Source organism: Helicoverpa armigera, chromosome 30 (genome assembly GCF_030705265.1).
Source record: "Helicoverpa armigera isolate CAAS_96S chromosome 30, ASM3070526v1, whole genome shotgun sequence".
NCBI lineage: Eukaryota > Metazoa > Arthropoda > Insecta > Lepidoptera > Noctuidae > Helicoverpa > Helicoverpa armigera.
In genome coordinates, this window is record NC_087149.1 from 2,242,138 (window position 1) to 2,260,957 (window position 18,820).

The 18,820-nt window shown below is 36.0% G+C and overlaps 4 protein-coding genes across 4 annotated transcripts; 1 reads left to right on the forward strand and 3 right to left on the reverse strand.

The window, feature by feature from the left end:
• Positions 1-247: 247 nt before the first annotated feature.
• Positions 248-3,857, reverse strand: LOC110375748 (uncharacterized). Its single transcript, XM_049847914.2, has 3 exons — positions 3,672-3,857; positions 3,212-3,395; positions 248-1,347 (listed from the first exon to the last, which is right to left on the reverse strand). Exons 1-3 carry the CDS (start codon positions 3,736-3,738, stop codon positions 1,101-1,103), a joined length of 498 nt encoding a protein of 165 aa, XP_049703871.2. The 5' UTR covers positions 3,739-3,857; the 3' UTR covers positions 248-1,100.
• Positions 3,858-4,219: 362 nt separating this feature from the next.
• On the forward strand, positions 4,220-8,204 carry LOC110375742 (putative zinc finger protein 840). Its single transcript, XM_064043070.1, has 5 exons — positions 4,220-4,510; positions 5,070-5,223; positions 5,871-5,972; positions 6,498-6,620; positions 7,191-8,204. The coding sequence occupies exons 1-5, from the start codon at positions 4,352-4,354 to the stop codon at positions 8,183-8,185; spliced, it is 1,533 nt and encodes a 510-aa protein (XP_063899140.1). The 5' UTR covers positions 4,220-4,351; the 3' UTR covers positions 8,186-8,204.
• Positions 8,205-8,550: 346 nt separating this feature from the next.
• LOC110375769 (zinc finger protein 26) lies at positions 8,551-15,494 on the reverse strand. The gene is made up of 4 exons (XM_064042988.1): positions 15,140-15,494; positions 13,899-14,034; positions 12,594-12,704; positions 8,551-11,812 (listed from the first exon to the last, which is right to left on the reverse strand). The coding sequence occupies exons 1-4, from the start codon at positions 15,293-15,295 to the stop codon at positions 10,650-10,652; spliced, it is 1,566 nt and encodes a 521-aa protein (XP_063899058.1). The 5' UTR covers positions 15,296-15,494; the 3' UTR covers positions 8,551-10,649.
• A 245-nt stretch (positions 15,495-15,739) lies between these two features.
• Positions 15,740-18,259, reverse strand: LOC126056174 (uncharacterized). Its single transcript, XM_049848300.2, has 3 exons — positions 18,091-18,259; positions 17,161-17,344; positions 15,740-16,709 (listed from the first exon to the last, which is right to left on the reverse strand). Exons 1-3 carry the CDS (start codon positions 18,176-18,178, stop codon positions 16,472-16,474), a joined length of 510 nt encoding a protein of 169 aa, XP_049704257.2. The 5' UTR covers positions 18,179-18,259; the 3' UTR covers positions 15,740-16,471.
• Between the last annotated feature and the right edge of the window lie 561 nt (positions 18,260-18,820).

Sequence of the window (18,820 nt, forward strand, 5' to 3'; positions counted from 1 at the left end):
TACGAGTTTCATTTGTAGTTTGTTATCATCATCTGCCTAGTCTTTTCCCAACTATGTTGGGGTGGGCTTCCAGTCTAACTGGATGCAGCCAAGTACCAGTTTTTATCTGATCTCCTCAACCCAGTTTCTCGGGCAACCCAATACCCCTAGGTAAGAATGGTTGTCAAACTTACTGGCTTATAGCTACTTCATTTGTATTTTGTACTAGCATTAAAAGATAGAAGTAAACTTTCAAAACGTTTATTTGTAAATTAATACATACGAAACTAAATGACATCTAGACTACATATCTTAAAAAAAGCTTAAAATACATACCTACCTATGCGTATCAAAATAAATCAATAATCTTAAAAAATATGAAATAACATTACTTTTTTTAATATGGCCCGATGCTTTCATCTTTTTTTAGTATGGCCACACTACCATGAACAGATTTTGTAATAATAAGAAAGAGAAATCACTCTCTTATGTGTTCTCTCTCACTATACGAAAATATTAGTACATAATTTTTCAAACTTCTTTAAAACAAATGTGAAAATTTTTGTCCTATCATAGGACACAACTTGAAAATTTAATTTTTAAGGTTACACTAATTTAAGGTACATTTTAAAATTCTTGCTGTCGACTGTAACTGCCAATATCTGGCAGCGACTGCACATGCTGCTGCCGCTTCGATCCAAAACGGTTTCATGTAAATACATACAAACCAGGGACCCGACTTTGCTAAGTTAATAATGTCAAAATTGAATCGCAACAGCAGTTTTAACCATATCGGGCATTCTACAACTAATAAAAGACCAATCTTATTCCGATGACATTCGATTGGTCTGCCATTTGGTGCATACGGTAGTTTGCTCTACAATCATATTGCAATCGTAAATAATTTGCAGACAATAAATAATTTGATTAAGTATTGAATCACAGAAACGGATAAAAAGGTTTTAAAAGAAAATAGCGGAATGCTACATACACTTCAATCGTAATTGAGTCGTGGTTGGATCTCAGTCAGATGTGAATCGTATGTCGCTTGAGTAAAATTAGCGGAACCGTGCCCCAGTCGTGGCAGTCGACAGACGTCAGCTAGCATTGAAAACGTTCCTTTATTCTTCTGCCTTAGTTTTTCCAACTTCGCTTTTAGTCTCACTCAACTCCTCATCTTTCTTAGACTGTCTTGGTTGCTTTTTAATTTTAATTGCCCCTCGCTTCATGAGCAAGTCCTGCGGTATCGGCATTTGGCCGCCATAGTCCACGCCTGGCCCCGGCTTCAGTTTATAACGAAAATCTTTCTTTTTGTAAATAGTTTCCGAGGGTTTGAGGCGATTGACGCAGTTGAAGAAGTGGTAGTCTCTGTAAAAATTGTATTTTTTAAACTCTTACCACATCACTAAAACTTTACTATATTACTTTACTGTTATTGTTACAGCCTTTTTATCGTCCCACTGCTGGGCTGCGGCCTCCTCTCACACGGAGAAGGATTGAGCATTAATCACCACGCTTGCTCAATGTGGGTTGCTGATTTCAGACTATACAGGAATGAATTTTATTCAGTGCGCAAAGTTTGTCAACTTATAGTTAAATAAACTTTATAGATACGTATATTTTTATTTTGTTGTGTTTTAGTACAAAAAAGAAAAGATATTGGTATCGAAAGTTGTTGATTTTGTCGTCAAAGTATGCACGGCGGCAATGCGAAACCGGTTTACTGACGCGAGCTCCGCTCTCAGCGCGCGTAAGAATAGTTGGTATCCATATTTTGCTAATTTTAGGGCGGACAAAAGAACGAACAATTTTTTTTTACTGATGATGCAAATATGTTCTGTTAACGATTCTGGACCACCAGTTTTGCATTACATACATATTACACATATGTAATAGACAGTGGCGTAGCGTGGGTATCTGCCGCCCGGGGCAGTTGTCGATTTTGCCGCCCCTTCCCGTGTATTTTTTAAACAAGTGTTACTGGCCGTTTGTCATTTTTAACCGACTTCAAAAAGGGATTTTTTTGTATCGACGTTAAAAATCATCACATGACCCTTCCCGCTGTGGGTTAGCAGTGGTGAGGGAGTATCAGACTCTTACTGAAACCGTCGTGTTCCGTCGAAGGCCTTTTATGTTCCAGAGCCGCGGTAACTCTTTCGAACAACCCGCAGCCCCGGCAGAAGGGGGAGGTTCTCAAGTAGACTTTTATATCTTTGTTACTTGAATTCTTGAAGGTCTTAAAGTTCCAAATGCGCGAGCGAAGCGAGCGCGAAATTTTTATCGGACTTAAACCAAATATTAGGTAAAATTTAGCCCAAACGTACTTAACTTTTTGTTTGTTGACAAATGCAAAAAGAAGGGCATAATGTTTTTGAATACGCGAGCGAAGCGAGCGCGAAATTTTTATCGGACTTAAAACAAAAATTACGTAAAATTTAGCCCAAACGTACTTAACTTTTTGTTTGTTGACAGATGCAAAAATAAGGGCATATCGTTTTTAAATACCCGAGCGAAGCGAGCGCGAAATTTTTATCGGACTTAAACGAAAATTACGTAAAATCTAGCCCAAACGTACTTAGCGTTTTGTTTGTTGACAGATGCAAAAATAAGGGCATACCGTTTTTGAATACGTGAGCGAAGCGAGCGCGAAATTTTTATGGGACTTAAACCAAATATTACGTAAAATTTAGCCCAAACGTACTTAACTTTTTGTTTGTTGACAAATGCAAAATTGAGTGCATACAGTTTCTGAATACGCGAGCGAAGCGAGCGCGAAATTTTAATTATTTTTTATTTAAGACTCAAAACCAAAATTACGTAAAATGTAGTGTCACGTGTGTTTTAAGAACCTGACCATAATTAATTTTAAGTTTAAAAAGTTTCAACTTTCTTGTTTAATGTTTTGCTATTGTTAGACAGTTTTATGTAGTTGCGAACAATTTTTTTTTAATTGGGTAAATTTTGCCGCCCCCTAAAAGATGCCGCCCGGGGAATTTGCCCCCCCTGCCCCCCCCACGCTACGCCACTGGTAATAGAGTGACAGGAGTATATAAGAGGATTACATAAGAGGTATTCATAAGAGGAGTTCATAAGAGAACTATGTAAGTACATAATTATTATGTTCTTTTAACGTTGAAACTTTCTTTTAATGTGACCATTTTTTAACATATTATGTTTGATAGCCGATACTATATAACTACTATCACATCAGAATATTTTCAACCATTCATACCTTATATCAATGAATTGAAACGGAGCGAGTTCGCGCGAACTGAAATTGTCGACGTAAGACGACCAGCGACAACCGAGCAGCTTGTTGGTATTCAGAGAGTAAAACCTTCTGTATTTGTAATCGAATAAACCTTTTTCGAATACAGGCAGGACGCGGAAGTCTCTGCCTAGCTCGTCGGCGATTTCTGAAAAAAAATATAGTTTTAATGAAGGTTTTCTTGGCTGCGGGATTGTTCGCGCGAGTTACCTTGGCGCTGGTACTTACGCGGCCTACGACGGAACACGACGGTGTTTAGTCAGTAAGAGTCTGACACTCCCTCACCGCGCGTAACCCACAGCGGGAACACTACCAATTCGATTTTTCTATGTTTGTATGTAGGTATTTTCATGTGACAAACTAATTTGGGAACCAGAAATTAAGTACTAGGTGGGTACCTTTCTGAGGTTAATCAGATACTTACCCTTACTGAAAACGAGTTCAGCAGTTTCTCTCTTCATGCTGCATTCGGGATACGTTGGCAGTCCCATGGTTACGGCTGATAGTTACTTTTTAAATTAGATTTATTAAACAAATTGCTGATTAACAATGTAAAGTAGCTTTTATAAATATTGTAAAGTAAAATTTTGCAGTTCGCGGTGGTGTATGTAGTTTGGGAAAATGTAAAGTCAATATGACATAGTTTTATTTGTTGACAAATATTTTTTTTTTCTGACTATGTAGTATGAAGGTAAGCGACAAGGAAGTACCCCACTCTACTAGGTTTTTCCAGCTTTGATTTTGATTGGGCTTTTTGCGCCCTTTTCCCTTATGTTGTAGCTGTGTTAACTTACCCCTGATTTAGTCTAATGTTCTTTGGCTTTGCATTTCCATTGTTATACCTTCGAAGCAAGAGGCGGTATGGTCAAAAGTCTATAGCCTACGGAGAGAAAAAATAAACAGTTATCAAATAAGTCAATGCTCTTTGAGTCAATGTCAGTGGATTGACAGTGACAGTCAGAATTTCAGAAAATGTAAGCAAAAATTAGAAAAAATTATCGAAGATTAACAAGAAAAAATACACAAAAATAATTAATTTTATCAATTAAATATCACCCAAAAAAAATTCTTAAACGTGCTCGGGGTATTCAATTGTTTTAAGAAATGGATTTAAAGTCAAACAATGATGTATTTACTGCAAAATCTAAGATATGTCGCTGCTGCTTGAAAAGCGGTATTTTCAAAAGTATTTCCTCAGAGTATTATTGTTCTGGTCAAAAAGAAGTGTACAGCGATATGCTGAAGACCACATTTGATATTCAAGTAAGATTTTTTATATGCTTTATCTTAGATTTAAATTAGAATTTTCATATACATATAGTAACATAATAGAGAGGAAACATTTTATTGTTTGTTTGTACATTAAAGGCTCTGAAACTTAAGGGTTTCAGAGACGACCTACTGACCAACTATTGCAACAATTTGAAAATTCAAATTCAAATTCAACATAGGCCATATATTATCGCAGTATGGTCAGTAGTTCCCACGGGATGCGAGCGAAACTGCAAGAAAACAGATAGATTTACATAAAGAACAAGAAACTAAGACGACCCACTGACCGAAAATTATGTCATAATAATTTCTAGTAGCATTTTTATTGTTAACAAAATATCTTAACCACTTACCAACCTTCTTCTGACCTATTTCATCATCATCATCATCTCAGCCATAGGACGTCCACGGCTGAACATAGGCCTCCCCCTTAGATCTCCACAGATACCTGTTGGAGGCGACCTGCATCCAGCATCTTCCAGCGACCTTTATAAGGTTGTCTGTCCACCTTATTGGTGACCTATTTAAACCTTAAAAATATCTTTTCCAGCTACTCTTCGCAGACACAGAGCCATCAAATCACTATATTTGTGAAGACTGTATCCTGAGGCTGCGAGATGCCTCCAAGTTCAAACAGATGGTGGTACAGAACGAACAACATTATCTAAGGGCTCTGGAGACCATGCAGTTTGATGATGAAAGAGGTTTGTTAATTAATTGTAAATGGTGACATAAGGCTTACTAAGGGGTGTTGTTGCTTGGTGTGGGGTTGCTTGGGTAACTGGATTGTGGAGGTGAGATAGGCAGTCAAGTCGCTACTTGTAAAACAACAGTACACCAGCTTCATCCGGTTGAACTGAAAGCTGACCCCAATATAGAATAAATAAAATTTCTCCACACAGGGTTACAACTTAACCAAGATATTTTTACCTGTAATTAGAGACCACCATCACCATTCAGAAACTTCTCCATATAACTTCACCTTTGACCACTGTCTTTAATTAAGCATAATTATAAAACATTGAATCCTGTGTACCAGAACAACTGGAATTCAGATCTAATAAAAATATATAATAAGACATATGTAATGTATGTAAAGAAAGAAAATTAGTTTTATTGCGCAAAATATAAGACGCATAAATGCCCTTAACAAAATGAGCATAACAACCGAGAAAAAGATAATAAGAACATAAAAAATTTAAGGGAAAATATGCGTCCTAAAGCGATTAGCAAGTTGTCTTAACTATACTTATTGTCTAGTCTGTCTGTAGTCAATTAAAAATCCCACCTTCATAAAAAAAATAGATAAACAAACCTGTAATAAAATTATTTCTAAATTAATCTATTTCAGAATTAAAACAATTGGATGATGATATGAAACTGCAGGAAATCAAGTGTGAATCACCAGCTACTGCAGAATTCGTTGATGACGCCTTCGATGATGATGATGATAGTGAGTATATTTCAGTCAATAAAAAATCTCATTATACATTATATTATTATCTATAGTCAAAATATACAAAAGGCTTCAAAACATCTAAACTGATTTGAAAAATTATTTCATTCGGGAATTATTCCCGGATAACATATTTTGTTGAGTACACGCAGAAGCATTTCTGGTGCGCGGGTAAAACCGCAAGAAAAACTATTAGTAGTTAGTTAATAAAAACCTCATTATATATATTTTTTAATTTAAAAAACGAGAAGCTTTCTCACGGTTTTACCTGCAAAAAAAAACCTGTCTTATCTCTATGTCTATATAGTTTGAAATCAACAACCCGCATTGAGCAAGCGTGGTGATTAATGCTCAATCCTTCTCCGTGTGAGAGGAGGCCGCAGCACAGCAGTGGGACGATAAAAAGGCTGTAACAGTTTCTCTATGCCAAATTACATAATATCAAGTGGTAAAGCAGAATTAAACCTAACAGAATTACAGTAGCCAATACTTTAATTAATACTTTTAATTATTACATTTCAGAAATTATAGCGAACATCAAAATGGAGTTATCACAGAGCGACAATATCTTGGATGCTGTGCCGCTGAAGGATTATGCTCATAAACGATCCAAATTAAAGAAATGTAAAATAAAAACTGATGCAGGTGAGATTTTATAATATTTATAATGATACAACTACTTATAGTATGAGAGCTTGCAGACTTTTTTTAGTTAGACACGCTACTTATATATTTTTTTGCAAATTGATATATTTGAACATTTTAAAAATTAAATAAAAATCTTCGCTTATAATTTTGGAGCATTAGAACTTGTCAATTTGGAGCATGGGCATGAAAAAAAAGCAATTTACTAACTCAAATGTTTAAAAAGCAGACCAAGTATACCGGCTCTCCAACTATGTATAGTTATCGGCACGAATCTTGAGCTCTGACCTTCACCTGCGCAGAAGTAATTTATTGGGTCCCTTTTGTGGTATGAAGTGAGGCGCGGGGGCGGGCTAAAGCGGTGATTGGCCCGCAGTGCATCGCGTCATAGCCGTCACTCGGGATTGGTTGAATAAATCACTTCTGCGCATAGGTCAGAGCGCAAGATTTGTGCCGATAACTATATCATTCTTATTATAGTCCTGTTAACTGCTCGATATTTTCTCATCGTCTATAGCTCGCTTCTACAGTAATTTTACAAAAAAAAACTTTATTTTTTTCTCCTTACAGATAATTCATCTAAAGACTGGTCCAAAATAGCTGAGCGCCGCGGCAACGGGCCCATACTGCGAGAGAACTCCCTGAAACTCCTCGCCAATTCAACAATATTCGTGTTCCAATGGAATAAGAGTCGTTACAGATGTTTTTGCTGCAAAGAACCATTTTCAGACGTCAACCTACTAAGAGAACATACAAATAAACTGCATTCACTCAAAGCTATAGAAAAGAAAATAATAGACCAGCAAAATAGATTAGTTAAAGTCGACATTTCGGTCTTAAAATGCAAAATTTGTGATGAAAATTTACAGAACTTATCGACATTGCGGGATCATTTGATTGATATACATAATGTAGAATTTGAGCTGAAGGAAGATTTGTTAGTCCCCTTCAAAATTGGCGGGGATTTATCATGTCAGTTGTGTAAAGAAAAGTTTACAGTTTTCAGACTTTTAAACATACATATGAATAAACATTTTCAGAAACAAGTTTGTCATATCTGTGGGGCTGGATTTTCAAATTTGGTGTTTTTGAATTTACATAAAACGAGGTCTCATAAGCCCTTGAAATGTCGACAATGTGATTTAACTTTTAGTAACAAGATAGATAAAAGAACACATGAGATTACCGTTCATAATATAAAATACGAAAGAAAATTAAGATTTCCCTGTCCTTATTGCGAAGATAGATTTTTTCAGGAAAATTTTAGGGTTCAACATTTAGTAGAAAAGCATGGTTTGAAAAAACCGGATTTCAAATGTAATATTTGTGCAAAGTCATTTATAACTAAAAGTTTATGTAATAATCATTTGAAAAATGTACATTTGAAGCAGAAAAATCATGAATGCGATGTTTGTCATAATTTTTTTTATACGAAATCGGATGTTTTGAGACATAAAGTTACTCATAGTGGGGTGAAGAATTTTTCTTGTTCGCTTTGCAATAATCCGTTTGCGAGCAAAGACTCTTTGAGACGTCATATGAAAAGAACACATGGGGTTATCTGAAGGAAATAAATGCAATTTTAGTATATAGCATTGTTTTATTTATTTTTTCCTTTTATCTCCCAGTTTAATCAGTCATTAACGTGCTCTCCGATGCATGGGTGTATTCAATTACCAAACTTCCAGACTGCTTTATGAGTTTCTAAAACCCGGGAATTGAATCCGAATTCATATTTCGTGGTCATCATCCTCCGAGCCTTTTCCCAACTATGTTGGGGTCGGCTTCCAGTCTAACCGGATTCAGCTGAGCACAAGTCTTAATCATTGTATAACATTTTAAATAAAAAACATAACGTTAAATAATCGTATTTTAATATCAATATCAGTTTATAATAAAAATAACACAATTTACATAAATAATAATAACTTCAATAACTTTATACAACTTTAGGACGACTTTCTTATTGCACATTATTTTTACAACCTTATTATCTAAAAACCACCGACTTTCAACCACTTTTCAGAAGCCTACCTGAGTCAAAAAATAATATATTTAGCTTGTATCAATAGTTGTAAGTGATACATAATGAAGTTTTTTTTACGTATATTTTAATACACTAGAGGCTCAATTCTGCTAATTTAATCATGTGTCAATTGGATACCAATTGAATCTCAATAGCAGCTTTAACTTTAGCGGGCATTCTGCTATTAATATGAGACCAATCGTATTCCAATGACATTCCATTGGACTGTCATTGGTTTATAAGGTTTGTAAGGTAGTCTGCTCTACAATCGTAAATCATTTGCAGACAATATGATTAATTATTGAATCACAGAAAAGGATAAAAACTTTTACTTAACACAAAAAAACGTGGAGTGCCCTATATGATTCAATCGTAATTGGGTCGTGATTGAATCTCAGTTGGATATCAATCGTTTGTCGCGTAAGTAAAATTAGCAGAATTGAGCCACTAGCTAAGCTGGGGTTAACCAATCTGAAGCTGATCGTATCAACTCTGACAAAGTGACGACAATATAGTAATAAAATTAAAAGTCGGCTTTTCTCTCACTGTGAGATATAACAAGAGAAAATTATTTTACAAAAGTCTTTCAAGGGAAGCATATAACTTAGACTTACAATAGTTCAATAATGTGATGCATTCATACGGTATTGTGATTCATAGTACAAGAATATTATAGACCTTGATAACTATGGCAGCTTTTAGAATGAAATTCAAATAATTTAGACAAGACGTGTTTCGTTTACCTAGGAAGGCTATTTATTATCGCGGTACGCGAAATCGTTCCCACAAGGTGCGAGTGAAATTCCTTGCGGATGCTAGTAGATAGAAAAAGATATAAAAAAAAGTTTTCATGGCACCTAATTGAATAATGAAAAATACAAATTCCTAAAATGTAATGGAAAGAGTTTAAAAAAATATTTTTTTTACGTGATATAGTTAGTGGATGGGGACGACCAAAAGGGTCGTTTCTTTAAACGATGGATGGATTGTGTGAAAGTCGACATGGCTAGAAAGAATGTTACTTGTGAGATGACGGCAGATAGAAGAGTATGGAAGGAGAAAACATGCTGCGCCGACCACAGATAAAAAAAAAACGATAAGATAGGTTAATGATGTTTCTAAGTGATGTCTTTTAAATAATTTTTAATAAGTTAGACTACATTTTGTAGACATTTTTTAAGCTGAGAAGGTCCACTTACGGGCATTTAAAATAATAATATTTATCATACTTATTCATATTTTACAAAATGTTCAATAACTTAGTTTATAAGATTATTTACGTAAATATTTATTTTAAATAGTAATAATAATCACATCCCGTTTTACGTGGATTTACAGAGTACCTATTTTTATAAATTACGTTTATATTTACAAAGTTAATAACCTAAACTTGGCGCCAAAATTACGAAAAGTGACTTTGATTTTTTTTATGTCAAATGGAGCATAGGTACTAGGTTTTAAGGCCTGTAATTCTTTTTTAAGATTTGTATATTTTGCGTAATTCTAGCGTCAAAGTTATTTTATATACAAGTATTTATTGCGTATATTCGTTAGTACATTAAAACTTACTTTTCAATGGAATTTATAACAATTTCTATTCTTGTGATGTTTCTAGCGCAAATTGAAATTTTTAAACAAAACAATATTTAACAAATGTAAAAATAATATTTAAAATTAACGTTTTTTTTTGCATTTAACAAGAAGCAAAACGTTTCGCTCACCACATTGTTATTAAACTGTAAATACAGTTGGGCAAAATTTTACTTTGTTTTCTTTTTATGATTCCTTCAAAATAAATAAATAAAAAAAGTCACTTTCAGACACTATAGAAGCTAAATTTCACTATTTTTGGAGCCCCGAAACTTACAAAAACTTGTCGAGCATTCAGAGACTTCATATCTCTTTTTATTGCATTTGCCAACTCCCAAAAAAAATCAATTTCGCCATTACGTTCATAAAGAAGGTTCACATTTCTATACACCAAAATTACTTTTTCTCACAAATCACAGCGGAGCCTTACCTCGCCACTGATCATCAATATCAGACTTTCTATCATGGACCTTCAAATGGCCTTTTAGCGTACATTTCTGAGTAAACGCCCTTCCACACACAGGACAAACGAACCTCTTATCATTATTATGGATCCTCAAATGCTCTCTTAATGTCTTCTTTCTTTGGTAAGACTTCTGACAGACAGGACACGTATGTATTCTCTCCCCATCATGTCTTATCATGTGCATTTTAAGAGCATTTTTCGTATAAAACGCCAAATCGCATTGGTCACATTTATGGTTCCTTTCGTTTAAATGATCCCTTCTAACGTGACTCGATAAATGTCCAGGAGTTATATAGCTCTGAGGACAAGCTTTACATTTATATCTTTTTAATTCCTCATTATGTACCTCTGCCAAATGTTTTTGACGAGCGTAAAATGAAGTTAGGGAGATATTACAACGTTTGCAAGCATACCTTATACCCGATTTATGCTCTTTTGAAACGTGATTCTCTCTTTTAGTGACCCTATCGAATGTAGCGTTGCAGTACCTACAAGGAAAGGTGCCGACCTCATGAGTGCGCATATGACCTCTGAGCCTAGCTTTAGACGCGAAAGCTTTCCCACAATTTTCGCAAATATAATTAGGGTAGTGAACATTCATATGAGTATTCAAACTGACATAGTTTAAAAACGTTTTTTTGCAAACAGGACAGTCCAGTTGGTCTTTCTCAAGTTTGAAAGGCAAATTATTCCATTTGCGACTAGAAAATTTGAGTCTAGTACAATTTTCTACATGCTGTCTCAATTCTTCGTAGTTCGCGACATCTGTGGTGCAAATTTTGCATCTTAATTTCGTACCACATTTGTAAAACCGTTGTGAATTTGAAAAGATCATTTTTTTGAAGGCTAAGTGTAGATTTGTTTTATTATGGTCGACTATATGGACCTTGATGTCGTCCAAATTTGTGGATTTTTCGGGACATATTGAGCATGAGAAGGTCCGGTTTTTCCTAATTTTGAAAGGGAAAAGTCCTGTCTGTAACATAGACTCGGTTTCTGTGAGATCATGGTGTTTTTTTACTGTACATTTTGTTGGTATTTTTTTGACAGTTCTGCTGCGAGTCCTTCGAGTACATTCTTCGGGTTCTGTCTTGATTTCGGGTTTTATTTCTGTAAATTAGTATTTTTTGGTTAATAATCCTAAAGATTATGTGTAAATTACATTAACTAATGTTTGTGAGTGTTAGCTGGACGGATTTTGATGAAACTTGAGAATAATACCTATGCTTATACATTTTTTTTTTTTTGTTTGTGGTTAAATCTGCAATCAGTCATCATTAACTATAATCAGATGAGGTGTCTGGATGTTGTTATGTGGAGTGCTGTCTCCAGTGAGACATCTACTCTCCTATGCAGTATTGCTACAATCTAGACTGTAGCTTCAGTATGTCATGTCTCTTTAGGCGATTGGTATTATTATAACTCTGAGATATTAGTGTGGCTGCCAATTCATTGGGGTGGTATGTCAATCGATTTTGGTATTTCTCAGCTGCGTTTCTTATTTCTTCCTTGACTGTATTCATTTGTAGGTGTTCGTGAATTTCATTGTTTCTGATAAACCAATGGGCATTTGTAATTGTTCTTAATGCTTATACATGAGAATAATTTTATATCCGGGTGCGAGAAGTAGTTCCTCCAGTTAATCTCGCAAAATGTTGCGTACACTACTTTTCAATGCATGAGAAACTAGCTGTATTTTGGCTGCTACAAAATTTCACACCAAATTGTATCTCAATTGCTTAAGCCGTTTTGCTGAAGCATATGGGTGCACCCATAAAATGAAATGAAATGAATGCTCCCAGAAAATGACTACAAACTATTTCTCAGGGCAAAGTGGGAGCACCCTAAAAGACTAGTATTTATAATTAGTCATTATTAAATAGTTATTTACCTGGATCACGTTCATCATCATCGTCAATATCATCATTTGGCAAATCATCATCAAAGTCCACGTTTAATGTTATTTCTCTTTTGATGCCGTCATTATCTATTTTGTCATCTTCTGAAAAATAAAATGTTACTTACAATTAGTACAAAAAAAACTTTATTTCTTAAGAAAAATGTGTGACTTTTTATTATTATTTATTTTTTTGTATTTTTTGTAATAGCAGCAATAGTCTCATTACTTAGTCGTACTAATAATACTTCAGTGAACTATAAGATCTTAGGGAAACATCAAAAAACCATTTTATTTTGAATTTCCTGCTACTAAGTAGTATTGAATTAGTAGTAGTATTCACCATAACTAAAGATAACCAAATCTTATACGACTTCTTATTTAAAACTCAGCTGACAAATAAAATGTGGCAAAAAATTTAAGTAAATACAATGATATCCTCCTAGCCGATTTAAGGAGATAAGTCAGCAGCGCAGGACATATTATAGTGCACGAGCATTTGCTTGGACACAGGTGCACTCACTATTCCCTTACTATCATGGCGCGATGGGACGACAATCCGACACCACCGGAGAGAGATCAGGCACAGGACTAATTTACATGCAATGTAAATACATTAAACAATTACTGAATCCTTGTTTTAAGCAGTAGTTTATCTTTTTAATATGTATTTTTGTGTAAAAAGTCCTATAAAGATTCACCTATAAGGGATTGTTCACACCAAACGTATTGTCCGCCGCTGACTGTGAGTATACTCACAGTCGGCCTCAGTGTGAACGTCGACTCAATCTGCAGTACGCGTACTCACCAAGCCGACAATAGGCTATAGCGTACGATGCGCTACATGTGTGAACAAAAGAATACGCTCGTGTAGGTTCACACTAGATGCGTACGCTGAGCGGCCGACTATTCTACACATAAAAGAGCTCTGGCATCACTGCGCGGCGGTGCGGACGCGGCGGAGCGGCGGTGCGTACGCGGCGGAGCGGCGCTATTCGGCAACTGCGTCCGCGTAGCCAATCCGCGTCCGCCGTGCATAGTCGCGTAGTAAAATAATCGGCTACTGAGAGTCAGCTACAACAGACGACGTAACAGCGTATAGTCGGTTCGGTGTGAACGACAATTTCAATATATATGGAAAAGCAATAAACTGCGTACCGCGCGCTCACAGTCAGCGGCGGACAATACGTTTGGTGTGAACGATGCCTAAGTGCCTACTCAAATAGAGAATTACTTTTCTACTTGAGACCCATAATTCCTATTTTCTTAGGCTAGGAAAATTAGTAGTACACAACTCACTATGCAACTTATAAGCAGTCTCCAAGGTATTGAAGGAGGTTTCCACTTGATGTCGGAACATCATGCAGTCCCGAAGCCTGACGATGCAGATGTCACAGATCAGACGTTTTGTGTCACCGAGTTGGAGAAGGGATACCTGTAATGTGACGGTCAGAATTATAGTAATGTATGGGGGAGGATTAATGCTCAATCCTTCTCCGTGTGAGAGGAGGCCGCAGCCCAGCAGTGGGACGATAAAAAAGGCTGTAACATGGGGGAGGATAATTAGGTATAAAGATAAAAAGTCATTTATTTGAAGCTATATATCGTCAATGGCCTCAGGGGTGGGCAAATAAATAAAGTAGGTTGAAAATCAGCATTTTTTGAAGGTCAAGTTTACAAAAGTCCGAAAATGCGCTACACAATTTCCAATGTGTCCCAGCAACACTTTTCTGTCTGTACAGTTCGGAAACTAGTTTTTTACACAAAAAACGTGATTATACTAAAAAGGATGTGACTTATAGAAGACAATGAGCACATAGCATCATCATCATCCTCATCTCCCGAGCCTTTTTTCCCAACTATGTTGGGGTCGGCTTCCACTCTAAGCGGATGTAGCTGAGTACCAGTGTGCCACAAGGAGCGACTGCCCTATCTGACCCAATACCCCTAGGTTAGACTGGTGTCAGACTTACTGGCTTCTGACTAGAACACATAACATCAATGACAGCAAAAATATTAAAAGAAATCTAAATGTGTTGTTTCATTACAATGTAAATTGTAAAATTTGTACAAAACAAACATTATATCAATACCTGTTGTATTGATATAATGTTTGTTTTGTACAAATTTTACAGGACATTTTTTAACCATTTACTACAGCAAGTATTAACTGTTTTTATACATTAATATTAGATACAATTTTATCAAACCATTGTTAACTACACCCAGCCAGATACAAAATTTCCCAGAATGTAGTATTGTCATTTATCTATTACAATATCATATATTCAAATCAAATCAAAAACAATGACATACAGAGAATTCTTCAGCAATTTGCAGTACGAAATACATACTCTACTGAAATCCAGTGAATTGAATATTAAATCCAATCCAATTAGATTCAAATAAGCGGGCGTAGCCGCAAAAAAATTACGACTGATGTTTTTTATACTTATTTTATATTTTTTCACTGAGAAATCTCAAGAAACTGTTAGATAAGTAGCTAAATATGGTCTAAACACTATTTAAATAGTACTCACATCAATAGCAAAGCATTTTTCCAACATTTCAGCGTAAACTTCTGATTTCCCATTGTACTTGTGCCCAATCAACATACTCTTTACAGCACCTTCGTTTAAACACAAATTGCAAGTCCCCAGCAAAGGCAACGTCTCCACCATTATCTCTGAATCCATCTTTGATTCCTGCAGTCCACTTTTACATTTAAACAATCAAGTATTTCATGGTATTTCAATTAAATATCTACGATTTTGTGATTGACTGTAATTTTTTATCGAAAAATTTGACAATCGACTGACATTGTAATAGCGTTCCAGATTAGCATTAACAGCTTTCTCTTTCTAACCAACGAAAGAAACGATAGGCTGTCTCTTATTAGTTCCTTTTTATGCTTTTATTTTTAAAACGGAACCTGTTTCGCACCACTGTCAATTTGACAGATTTTACAACAGACAATAAATAATTACGTTCCGTTTCCCTGAGAGCTTCCTTGAAACAAAATTACACCTTAGGCCCTCCCTAGACAATCTACTAAATTGCGCAATGGCACGTTGTGCTTTTTTGACCGTATAGGGAGACAAACCTCACTCGATTTTAAGTAATAATCATTCATAGCAATTGACTATTTGAATTAAAAAACAACATAAAATTAAACCAATTTAATTTTATCAAAATAAATTCTAGTAAGAACATAACTAAAACAAAATTATGAAGAATAAAAACTAAAAATACAGCCTTAAAAAATAAATGTACCTAAATAAAAATAAATTATTAAAAATAAGCCTCTTCTGGACGTTAAACAAATCATTAAAAAAATAATCACCTTGGAACTGAGAGCCAGATCAGATACAGAAAGAAAAAAATATTTGAAGTACCTAATCATTTCGGAATCAACAAAACATACCATCTTTTCTAATCAAATGTATTGAAATCATGCCCAAACATTAGTAAAACGGAGACGTCTCCGCCCACTCAGCCAGAATACTACCTACGCATACCTAGATATATGAGCGGAGAAAATTAAAAATCCCAGTTTCGATTCTACTTCCCAGCAAAAATACATAGGAAGTGGTGAAGGGTGGGCGATTTAGGTACTGTCTTTTGTTTTTGACGTTCGAAAAGTTTTTGAGTTGAACCCTATTTCAGTACATTTGATCAGAAACGATAGTACCTAAGTTTCGTTGTTGTTCTTCTTTTTCTTCTTTGATGTCGATGACAGTGACATTACAGTTTGTCAGCCCAATATGCCGCCACAGCGAGCGAAAGCACGGTCGGACGCTGACGAAAAGTCCGAGAATTTTCGTTGTTACAGAATGATTAGGTCCTACTATCTTCATTGGGGAATTCTGTCTCTACATAGAAGTACCAACACTCTTCTTTTTTGGTTTTGCAGTATTTTTCTTCCCCTTAACTGCGGTATCTTTGGTACACTTGGCACCTCCGCTTCTTCTCATCATTAACTCCTGAGGTATCGGTTTCTGGCCAAACGCGTCTACTCCGGGGCCGGGACTTAGCTTCAGTTTAGTGTCAAATTGCCAATGATTCTCGCTAGGCATGAATTCTACAGCGTACCGGTAATAGTGAAGATCCCTGAAAAATTAGGTACATGGATATTTATGTAAGAAAAAATATATTTACAGTAAAATTGCAAATTAAAAGATGGAAATAGGAATAGCCATTATTTTTCAGTATTAAGTGACCAAATTCTGGAAAACTTCTTTCCGGTCATTTTAGGTACCACCAAGACGATCAATTAAATTGCGCAATATAACTTACAATAAAATTTTATATTAATTCATTGATCATCATTGGCAGTCGTTTCGGGTAGTCAAGAGCCGGTAAGTCTGACAATCAGTTTTACCAAAAGGGGTATTGGGTTGCCCGGATAACTGCATTGAGGTTGAGGAGGTCAGCTAGTCAGTCGCTCCTTTTGAAAAAACACTGCTCCTCATTTACAACCGTCAAATCAAAGACTGGAAGCCAACCCCAACAGATGATGATGATTATAAATCCTAGTTTTGAGACAAAACCATGGACTTACGTGATTTTAGGAAAGCAATAGGGCTCATATTTCTTAGTTTCCAGGCAGTCCTTGTATTTCTGCCAACAACAGCTCAGTTTCTCATTGTGTAACAAAGAGAGGTGTTTCATGCGGCATCGCTCGTACAAGCCCTTTTCGAAGGTTGGTAGCACGCGGAAGTCTTGTTCTATTTCTTTCATGATGCCTGAGGAAACCATTCGTCATAAATGAGTACCTATGTTAATGACAGATAGTTACTGTTACAGCCTTTTTATCGTCCCACTGCTGGGCTGCGGCCTCCTCTCACACGAAGAAGGATTGAGCATTAATCACCACGCTTGCTCAATGCGGTGGGATAGGTACCTACTAATACTACTAATAGAATTATGTATTGTGAGAAAGGTGATGAGCATTCATGTGGATGGATACATACTCGTAGAAGAATGGGACGACCAAAGAAACGATAGATGGATTGTGTGAAAGTCGACATAGCTAGAAAGAATGTTACTTGTGAGATGACGGCAGATAGAAGAGTATGGATGAAAAAAACATGTTGCAACACAAATTGGGCAGGAGAATGATGAATTATAAAGGCTAAAGTTTGTATGTATAAATGTTTGTTCCTCCTTCACTCATCCACTACCGAACATATTTTACGGCAGTCTCCACAGCTTATCAGATTAACATATTGGCTACTTTCTATCCAAGTACGAGATGAAGTTTTCTCGGGATGCATGTAGATAGATCGATGGTCTAGCTTCTCAACCGTGGAAGAATTTTTCAAATCTTTTCAGTGGTTTCGGGGCGTTTAGAGTACAAACGAGCATATAAATAGATTGGCCTATATTATAATAATTAATGCGTCCTGCGCTCTGCGCAACTGACTGATCTCCCTTACGAGAACAGCCGCCGTGGCTAGGATACCTTAGTCTAGATTAAATAGGTACCTACCTTCACTAACGTATTTTTCAGGTCCTGGATCGTATTTGTTAGCACAGTCATTGTACATATCTTTCCTCTGGTTCAAAGTTTTAGGCATCGTGCTTTGAAAATATTCTTACAAAATAAAATTAAAATAAAAAAAAGTTTAGTTCGTCGGAACGCGGTGATTGCTCTACGTCAAATTGATTGATTGAATCATGTTTTTTTTTACTGAAAACATTTTTGAGTAAAAAGTTTATTTTGCACATAGTAGGAGGAAGGTAGTAAGAAGGTATATCTTGGACACCAATGACCGTGTTTTGGATGGCACGTCAAACTGTAAGTCCCGGCTGTCATTGAACATCCTTGGCAGTCGTTACGGGCAGTCAGAAGCCAGTAAGTCTGACCATCAGTCTTACCTAGGCGTATTGGCTTGCCAGGGTTGAGGAGTTCAGATAGGCAGTAGCTCCTTGAGGATCTAGTAACGTTCCTCGTCCCCCTCGCCCCCGCATGTTGTCGCGCTACTTTCTTAGGAGATTTTCCGTTATGACATCTCCGCTAGTAATTTTTTTCTCTGACCATGCCTACTACTTAGCTTACCTATGTTAAAAACTGAATCTTAAATATGATTTATTAATACATAGATACATGTATACTTTTTTATTTTTTAACTACGTCAAAAATCATCAAATGACCCCTCCCGCTGTGGGTTACGCGCGGTGAGGGAGTGTCAGACTCTAAAGACTCTACTGACTAAACA